The sequence below is a fragment of the Parasteatoda tepidariorum genome, chromosome 6 (assembly GCF_043381705.1).
Source record: "Parasteatoda tepidariorum isolate YZ-2023 chromosome 6, CAS_Ptep_4.0, whole genome shotgun sequence".
In the NCBI taxonomy this organism is placed as follows: Eukaryota; Metazoa; Arthropoda; class Arachnida; order Araneae; family Theridiidae; genus Parasteatoda; species Parasteatoda tepidariorum.
This window is the reverse complement of record NC_092209.1, coordinates 14650512-14660263: the sequence shown is the minus strand read 5'-3', so window position 1 is coordinate 14660263 and position 9752 is coordinate 14650512. Positions and strand designations below refer to the sequence as shown.

The 9752-nt window shown below is 33.9% G+C and overlaps 3 protein-coding genes across 3 annotated transcripts; all 3 read right to left on the bottom strand.

The window, feature by feature from the left end:
* Window positions 1-3147: 3147 nt before the first annotated feature.
* LOC139425744 (ATP-dependent DNA helicase PIF1-like) lies at window positions 3148-4125 on the bottom strand. Its single transcript, XM_071181688.1, has one exon. The coding sequence runs from the start codon at window positions 4123-4125 to the stop codon at window positions 3148-3150; it is 978 nt and encodes a 325-aa protein (XP_071037789.1).
* Window positions 4126-4691: 566 nt separating this feature from the next.
* Window positions 4692-5204, bottom strand: LOC122271945 (uncharacterized). Its single transcript, XM_043054718.1, has one exon. The coding sequence runs from the start codon at window positions 5202-5204 to the stop codon at window positions 4692-4694; it is 513 nt and encodes a 170-aa protein (XP_042910652.1).
* A 16-nt stretch (window positions 5205-5220) lies between these two features.
* On the bottom strand, window positions 5221-5886 carry LOC139425743 (uncharacterized). Its single transcript, XM_071181687.1, has one exon. The coding sequence runs from the start codon at window positions 5884-5886 to the stop codon at window positions 5221-5223; it is 666 nt and encodes a 221-aa protein (XP_071037788.1).
* Between the last annotated feature and the right edge of the window lie 3866 nt (window positions 5887-9752).

The window sequence follows — 9752 nt, the reverse complement described above, 5'->3', positions numbered from 1 at the left end:
ATTCTTTTAATTCTAATTTGTTGAAAAATGAATTAGTACATTAACCACTGGAGAAAATATTTTCTGAAGCAAAGGGCAATCCATAGTAATAGGACAACTCATTTGGCGTTAAATAGAACAGCAACTCATTTGGGAAAAAATTTTAGACTAAATGTATTGGGACATAGAGACTATTTTAAAATTAAACAACTTAAATACACAAAATGATTAAGATAAACTACCAGTTCATTTTTAAATGAAAATTATATATCATTTATACATCTTAATTCAAAAACAACTGGGCTTGAAACAATGCAACTAATTAAAAAAAATAGCAACCATAATTAAAATGTGGTAACTAAGAATATTTAAAATTTTAGCATTTTCAATAGGTAGATCGGCTCATAGTGGCAGGCAAAAGTATGATCCGAAATAAAAGTATAACTTTTAACAACTCTTTTTTTTTTTTTAAATTAGACATTTCTACATCAAGTTAGATGAAAATAAAATAGATATAGCAACCATAACAGAAAACGTGGTGACTATGAATTATATTTAATTTCGAATTTTAAATTAGAGGTTCATTGGAGCCTGCTTGTGCAGACATTTTTTCTTACCCATGGATACATCAAAGAATGTAGAAAAAAGAAATCAAGCTCTTCGAATTCGTATCTAACGTGGTGATTGCTCAGTGAGGTACGCTATACCAGAAAAGCAACTTGAAAGCTCAGCAATGCTCAGATTTAGCAGACCATCATAATTGTACTAAGAGTCAGCGCATGCGCATAAGAAATAAAGTGACGGTCAAGAGATACGACACATATGGAAAGTTCTACGTGTATGGTTTAGTATGCGCTCTCCGCCATTTTAGTCATTTTTAAGGGAAACTCAATGTAAAAATGTTTTAGTATATTTAATCGACATTGATGATATAAAATGTATTCATTGTATGTATTCTCAAAGAAATACCTTAATGCATACCTGCCAACTTTTGATCCCTTCCATTAAGATTTTTCCCAGTGGTAGTAAAATTGAATTAAAATATCAATTATAAGCAAAAATATACGTTGTATTCGAAAAAACTTAAGATGACAACCATGTTAGTAATCCATATTTACATATATGTTTGAAAAAATACTATATGACCGGTTGCTATTTCTATATGACGCCGTAATCCTGATTTCACTTCAGTCTTTCGAAGTGAATTAATCGCAATTGAACAGGGCATCGATGCTATAATTAACGAGAGTGACTTTGGAGATCTTTAGATCCTGTCGGATACTAGAAAGAATTATTTTCCAAATCTTCATAAGTTGGAGGGTATGAAGCAACAACAACAAACAACAACATATATGTTTAATTTTTTAAAGAATAATGGTGATCAAAATAATTTAAAATAAAAGTTTTTAAAAATGAAAAAGTATATATTTACCACCACTTGAAATATAAAAATAAAATTTTACACCAAATGCGTAAAAGTTGGCAGGTATGCTTAATGGTACAACATTGTTAATTAATAGTGTAAAAATACAATGTTTTTTAAAGGTTCAGTGCCACTGCCCGGTCCACATTTGCCCGGCATACCCTACACTGAAGCATTTAAAGGTTCAGTTCCATTGCTTGGTATACATTTGCTTTGTGACTTTGGTTAGAGTGACTTTGGAGATCTTTGGATCCTGTCGGACCATTACTTTGTTCAAAATAAAACTATTTAGTTATTCCTTGATCTAACATTTATCATATATATGTTTAACCTAATAATAATTAAAGTAAAGGCAAAGTAAGTCTGTCAAATTAGCAACGACTACATTTGAGTTACCGTTTTTTATTTAATCACATCCTGATTTTGTACGAATGCTTTTATGAATCAACCGTCCCCAAAGGGTTAAGGAAACATACTTCTTTATTGAGAGATTTATTTATTTGAATTTTGAAAACATGTTAATAATACTTTTAAAATTTTTATGAATGCCTTTTTTTCATAGTTTGTTTCATGTGTTAGAAATCTAGTATTTTGTTTTTAAAAAATGCGATTTCAATTTCCTTAGGATCTTTTTAGGCATGCAAAAGATTAAATAAACGGCGAATCTAAATATAATCGGAGGTTTTGAAACTCATCACAGGTTAAAAATAGTGCTTACTCGCGGAACTCCTCTATCACGGAACCCTAGGGTTCCGCGGAGTACCTTTTGGGAACAGCTCTCTTAACACATTGATCTCCAAAAAGAGATAATTCGGTTAAGCGTCATATCTTTAACGGCTTAATTTTTTAGTTTGGGTAATCCAAATTTACATTTTAATGCAGACAAAAGATAGATAAAATAGATATAAAAAGAATGACATTTATTGAGAGTGAGGGATCACTCAAATTTTTAAAAAAGTGAAAGCTAAAACAAGAAGCTTTTGAATTTTTACGGAAAAGTAAATTTTGATTGCAATTTTTGGTCAAGAAACACATCAACAACTGCTCATAAAGTGTATTTTCATTAAAGACGTATACTTTTTCTCCTTGCTGATTGAAGAATATTATATCCGCCATTGAACAGCCGACCCAATTTTCGGGTTTACGACTGCTAATGTTCAACTCGGTAGCCCTGTAATTTTGAACCTATCCAGAAGACAAGGATCAGTACCCCCAGTGGTATTGATTTGTTATCGGAACATGGAGGACTTTGAGAATCAACAGATTTAACGTGCATCAGTCACCATTTTCTAAACGGGTAGTCTTCAGCCGGTTTGGATCGAACCCACGAACGTGTGAAAACCTCTACGCGGTTTTTTATAGGTAGTCCGATCAGACCACTATGAAAGTAAAACAGTTTACGAAAGAACTTATTAATACAAAATGTAGTAAAAATAAGAGAGTGGTAGCAAATATATGTGTAAAAATTTGTTTAATTTATTAATACTAGGGGGCTATCGCCCCCTGCTCGCTATCACTCGCCAACCCCCGGGTACTGCTGTCGCACTTCCCCTAGGATTGCTTCGCAATCCTATGCTCGCTTCGCTCGCTCGATATACATTTTACAGTCTAGTTGATATTATTAACAAATTTAATTTGTAATGAAAACAAATGGTATTGCAGAAATAGTAATGTATAGCAAGAAAACATTAATGTAAAAATTTGTAATAGTGCTGCTATATGCATTATTTTTGCTCATCCGAAACTTATTTATACACACAATTGTAAATGCTGCGGCTTGGAGCTACTACAGTCACAGATTGAAAAGAACGCACACGGGACAGGGTAACATATAGTTGGCCGTGACTAAAAACTGGCTTAGGCAGCATCAGGCAGATTTTGTCAAAAGTCTGTCCTTGGGATTTACTGATGGTCATGCAAAAAGCTAACCTCAAGGGCAATTGTTTCCGTTTAAATTTAAACGGCATGTTGCTGTCGGAAGGAACCATTGGCGACCGAGGTATAAAAAAAGTCTTGCTGACGGAATCAATGGTTTTAGTTTCTATTATATTTCTTTGAAGGTTTGTGACAATCAGTCTGGTGCCGTTGCACAATCCTTGCAATGGTGACAAGTTTCTCAGGAGCATTACAATGCACCCAATTTTTAGATAAAGTTTATGTGGAGGCATACCTGTAGGGTTTAAAGAGTTTAGAAACTCCTCTGGGTAAGTTAGCTGGTCTTGGGGGTCATCGCTAACTATTTTATCTATTGCTTCATATACAAATTCATCATTAGGCGAGATACTGAGGACTTGATTATTTAGGGTCAGAGATATGTCGATTGTAGCTGTTAAAATAGCTCTGTCTTTTAAGTGTTGAGGTGTAACATTTCTAAAATCGATATCTCCATACAATAGTGCAATGGGATCTTGAAGCTCAGGATAACAGATTTCAGGGAGATTTAAAATGTCCCCATCCTTGCCATCTCCAACATCCAAAAGCCACTTCGAAAACTCTTTTTCTGTATCTAGAGCTCGCATATTTTGTGTGAGAGTCAGTTGTATGAAATTTGACCAAAGATGATGCTTTTTAAGGCAGCTTGCCACAGTCAAGAATTTCGACCCCCCGTAAAATAACAGGTAGGACTTGACGAAAATCCCCACCAAGCAAAATGGCTTTCCCTCCAAATGGTTTTTCACATTGTGTGCTATCACATAGTAATCTACTGACAGCAACAAAGGCATGAGCATGAGTCATTGGGGCTTCATCCCAGATAATCAATTTGGTTTTAAGCAACCTTTCTGCCTCTTAAGTTTTGTGTTGGAAGTGGAAGTAGTATTTAAAATGATAGGAATTTTAAAGACAGAATGTGCGGTTCTGCCACCCCTCAAAAGAGTTACAGCAATGCCTGTTGAAGCAACGGGTGTTGCTATGTCCCCTTTTCCTCGAATAATATGCAAAAGAGTAGTGTAAAGAAGCGTTTTACCAGTTCCTGCAGGTCCATCTGGAAAAAAACATTTAGAGGAATCTTCATCATTACTGTAAACAGCTGATAAGACTGTCTCAAAAACTTCTCTCTGCTCGGTGTTAGTTTTTTTTAAAAATATATTTCTGCATTTTCCTGTTCTTGTAAAGCATCATAGGATGATGGGCCAAACAGTGATAATGAAATTGCAGTAAGTTTCACCTTGTCCAAATTTAAATTGTATGATTGCAGCAATTTATCAATCTCTGATAAAGCATATTGTATGCCAGTACTCCCAGCATATATATGAAGAAAATCTTCAGAAAGAGCATCCTTGTGTGTTTCCTAAAGTTGAGGAATATCTTCAACTTCCCCGAATGCACATATTATGGCAAACAGCATCCGCAACTGATTAGGAGATTGTGCTTCTGCAGCCTCGCTTAATGTCTGGATCCAATGTTCATCTCCTTCCAGAAGTCCTGTCCTCCTACATGCTTCTTGAAAAGAAGTACACAGCATTCCGTCCACAATAAGGATATCTTCAAAACCAACAACTCCTTTGCATCTGAGTAACAACATTCTTAAACAGAATCTTTCACTGTCCTGAACACTAACTACAGGCATTCTTCCAATCACCTGCTGTGATCCTCGCTGGCGCCTCTTCCATTTTGTTCCACTTTTGTCAAAAACGTAGTGATGGGGAATGTCAGAGTAAGTGTAGCTGTGAGCTGCATTATCCGTTTTATTTAATCCAAAAAAAGCTGTCAAGGCTGTACACTTGATAGCAGCTTGTTCAGCTTCTTGCCCACCCATGAACACTATTTGCTGCTGGAGTGGTAAGTGAACTGCCAGACGCATGACTGTATGAGATCTGTCAAGACATATTAAATTCACTTAAACACCAAATTGCTTCAGGGGCACTTACATATCTACCATCTAAAAATGTTGTTATTTCATCATGGTCAAGTCTTCTGCTTTCAGTTGTGAGCCTGATAGCAGCAGCGTCATGACCTTTGTAGACATATTTGTAGAGATACTTAACGCTTTTGACAGAAGCACATACTTCCACATTAATGTCTGCATTGAATTTCTTAGAAAGCCAGGGATTGTATGGGACAATCCATCTGTTTTCTATTTCATATTTTCCCACTTTAACAGGCTCTTTTTGTCTACGCTGATATACAGGGTATCCGTTAACATTTTCTTCAGTACATTCATTGAATTCCTTAGGAAATTTTTTTGAACACTCCCCATCTCTCATGCACGGGGAATTAGGATTCAAATGGCCACATGGCCCATGGATCATGCATTTTGTTATGATATCATACAGGCGTTGTTCAATATTAGGATTTGGCAATTCAGCGCAAACAAATTTGTCAATATCATCTTTTGTACGGATTTTCGATCTATCATCTAATATCGAAAATGTATGAGCATGTGGTAAGCCCCGTTTCTGGAACTCTATCACATATATATAAGCTAGAACAGCACCAAACAGGTTTCGTTTTAAAATGTCATCTAAAAGTTCAGATAACTTCATTTTAAACACACGGACAACAACATCTGGTCTATCTTCTGACCTTTCCCCTACAGCATCACTTATTTCTGACCACTTGGGGTTGCACGTAAATGTGAGAAATAGGTAAGGTCTACCAAACGTTGTCCTCGGCGGAAAAGAAATTTGGGAGCCACGTAAGAGAATTATATATATTAGCTCAGAAACACATGATTAAAATAAATTTGAATTCAAATAAATGACATGCGATTCGTTAAATCTAGAGCCCCTGAATTAGACAGGCCAACTTATCATATATTTTTGGAGCAAAGAGCTAACATAATTAATACTAACATAACGTTAACTTGCAAACTTGTTTGCTCCAATATTGCTTGATAGGTCAGCTCTGATAGTATAGGAGCCTTAGTTAAACCTATTAGAAATGTGCTATATGTATACAATTACTTGTTAATATATGTGTTATAATACTCTTCTTAAATCCATCCTTAATTCTTAACCAGAAGCACATCATTAGAAGGCAGAATGCTTTGGTGCTTTCAAAACGTAAACAAAACACAGCAAACGTTGCCACCGGCGGAAAAGAAATGCAGCCAAAATTTGGGAGCCACGTAAGAGAATTATATATAATAGATAATTGGTTTGTCTTATTCACTTGTCTACCACTACAGATTCAATTCTCAAATATATATGATACATTTCTCTCAGTCAACGTTAGAATAGAATATGCTTTCCATGCGCACAACTGGTTCACTTTTTTAAATCCTACATCAGAAAGCCTCCACACGGTTTTTTATAAGTAGTTTGCGCAGACTATTTAAAAAGTGAACCAATTGTGCGCTTGAACCCAAATTCTATTTTGAAAATAATTGCGAGAGAAATTTGTCATATATATTTGAGAATTGAATATGTGGTGGTTGACAAGTAAGTAAAACAAATCCTTCATATTCATAAATTTAAAAAAATTTTAGGCATATATTTGCCACCACTTTACTTAATTTTCTATGAAATGGCTCTTTTATAAAATGGTTAAACTCCATAGTAATCTGATCAAAATATCTATAAATATCGTGAGATAGCTTTCAGTAACAGGAAACGTTGAATGACTACGCTTACTTTTTAAAGGTATTACATACCTGCCAACTCTTCCGGATTTACCGGAAGATTTTATTTTCATATTTAAAGTGGTAGTAAATATATACTTTTTTTTCTTTTATAAACTTAATTTTCAAATGATTTTGATCACCACTATTCTTACAAAAATTAAGCACATATATTAATATGCNAATGCTGGAATGAAATGTTTTACATACCAGGTTTTTCTCTTTTCCGTCTTGCTATATAAGGGCTTTCACCCATAGTAACAGGAGACGTTGAATGACTACGCTTACTTTTTAAAAGTATCAGCATGAGATAACTGCGGAAACTTAGAAGTGGTGCGACGGAGTTCCTGGCCTATATGGCTACTCTCCGTAAATTATAGATTAAATACTGAATCTAAGGCCTATGTTATTTAAAAGTCTTTGAAATTGTTTAATTAGTTGTTAATAATTAATTAGAATGATGAAAAAAGAAACGAAAGAAAAGATAACTCAAGAAGGGGACAGCACAAACATGTAATAGCAAAAACAAACAACTGGTACATGAGAGGGTAAGGGAATTAATAAATTTTTTTTTCTCCTTTTTATAATTTATTTAAAAATTTAATAATAAGTTTAATAAAGTTGCATTTCATATGATGCTTTGAATTTCTGATCTGTAGTGGAGGAAAAGTTACTCAAAATGAAAAATACTAACTTAAAAATATCTTAAATTTCGTTACCATTGGGAAACACCTCTTTACATAGCGGAGCAAGTTGGTGTCCTTTTCGTTGGAATAATTTATTGGGATTGCATACATTCTCAGGCTTGTGTGCTCAATTTAGACCTAAAACCTTTGTCAAATAGAAGGACAGGTAGCAAAATGCAGAGAAGGACAGCGTGAATCGAACCCGCTACCTCCACGCTCTGCACAGCGTTTGGAGGGCGATATACCGCTCCATCAGGGAGGCCCCAGTTGGCAACTCAAAATTTGGTGAGCATTTAGAAGCAAAGAGTTTTAGATTTCTAGTGATTTGTAGCAACATTTTTGGGTAAAATGTCGTCAGACTGGAAACACTGCGCTAAAAGGGTTAAATGTCAATGGTGCGTGACTGTCTCACTCTCAGCTCTAAGAGCTTTCCGCAGCCCTAAAAGTAATCAAAACGCAAATTGCTTTAAAACTTGTTTATTTTACTTTAAAAAATAATAATTAATTTCAATCAATAACAATACTTACTAATTTAACAATAGAGGAATGCAAATATTCCTGAAAGACGAGCTATCCGCCGTGATGAAAGAGATAAGAATAAATTTATTGATGTATATATATATATANGAAAAGAGTTTCTGAAATATTTTCGTGCTTTTCAGATTTGATACATGTAAACTTTCTGCCCTGCCAACGCCTCCTATAATTGAAAGCCCCCACACGGTTTTTTATAGGTAGTCCGATCAGACCACTGTGAAGGATATCCACTTTCCGAACGAGTCATTTAATACAAAATCTAATTAAAATAAGAAATTGGTAGCAAATATATGACTAAAAATTTGTTTTATTTGTGAATATTATTGGTTTGCCTTATTCACTTGTCAACCACTACAGATTAAATTCTCAAATATATACGATGAATTTCTCTCAATTACTTTTATAAAAGGTTTTGGGTTCCTGCGCACAACTGGTTCATTTTTTAAATAGTCTGCGCGGACTACTTATAAAAGACCGTGTGGAGGCTTTTTGATGTAGGAGGTGATGGTTCAACCGAGTGGTTACTAAATGTAGGACCGCGAATTTTTTTGTGATCCGCGAACTAAAATAAAATAGTTGTCATTTTTTACGGACAATTTTCGTAAAAATTTATATTGGTTCAAAATACTTTTCTCGTTAAAAAAAAACCCTAATTTCTTCGTTTCCGTGAAATTTAACATACCAACGGTGGAAAAAAAATTTTTTCTCAGGTTTTGCATCCAGGAAAATATTTATTCAAATACAAAAATAATCAAGTAATCGTGTATTTTTTTCTTTTTTTATTTATTTATTTATTTATTTATTTTTTTGTGAATATAATTTAGCATGTGCGTAATCAGAAATTTTCTTGAAACAATTCTCCGACTTAACTTTTTGAAACCACTCATTTTGGACGAAATTATTTACATCTGTAAATTTTAAATTTGAAATGTAAATATCTATTCTCTGGTGGTTGAAGCGAACTAACCTCAATTCTCTCATTGAACATTTTGTGTGCTACTATGTAAGTTTTGATACCAACCTTTTTAAAGTTTTTTATCTTAACTATTAGAGATCTGTTGTACATTAATTGTTTAATACATAGGTGCACATTAAAGCTATTGTAGCCGGAATTTTTTAATATACAATTAAATATTTAAAAAAATCTACTTCTTATTTTAGTTTGTAATTTAATACTTTTGTTTTGTACAACTTCCTAAGACTCTGACAGTAATATTTAATGCTCCTTCAAACATAAAAAAGTAATATATAAAATTTTGATAAAGTTGACTGGTGTTTTTAATTGTGGCTTTCGGCCTTATGTAAGTTGGAAACCCCTGATAGCTGCAAATTTTCTCGGCTTTTTGTAAAAAATATTTTCGAGTGGTAGATAAGTTAATATTTTAATGCATTATTTTTTATTCATTTAAACATGTTTTCCATACCTCTAGAAATAAATGATTTAACAGTTCATATGCAACGCCTTTTCGTTCCTGCTACTTCGAGGTGAGAGTTTTAAAATGTTGGAAAATTATCAAATAAAACAAAAATTCAGAAAGCTTTGTGTTTTAAATGTCTACTACTCTGT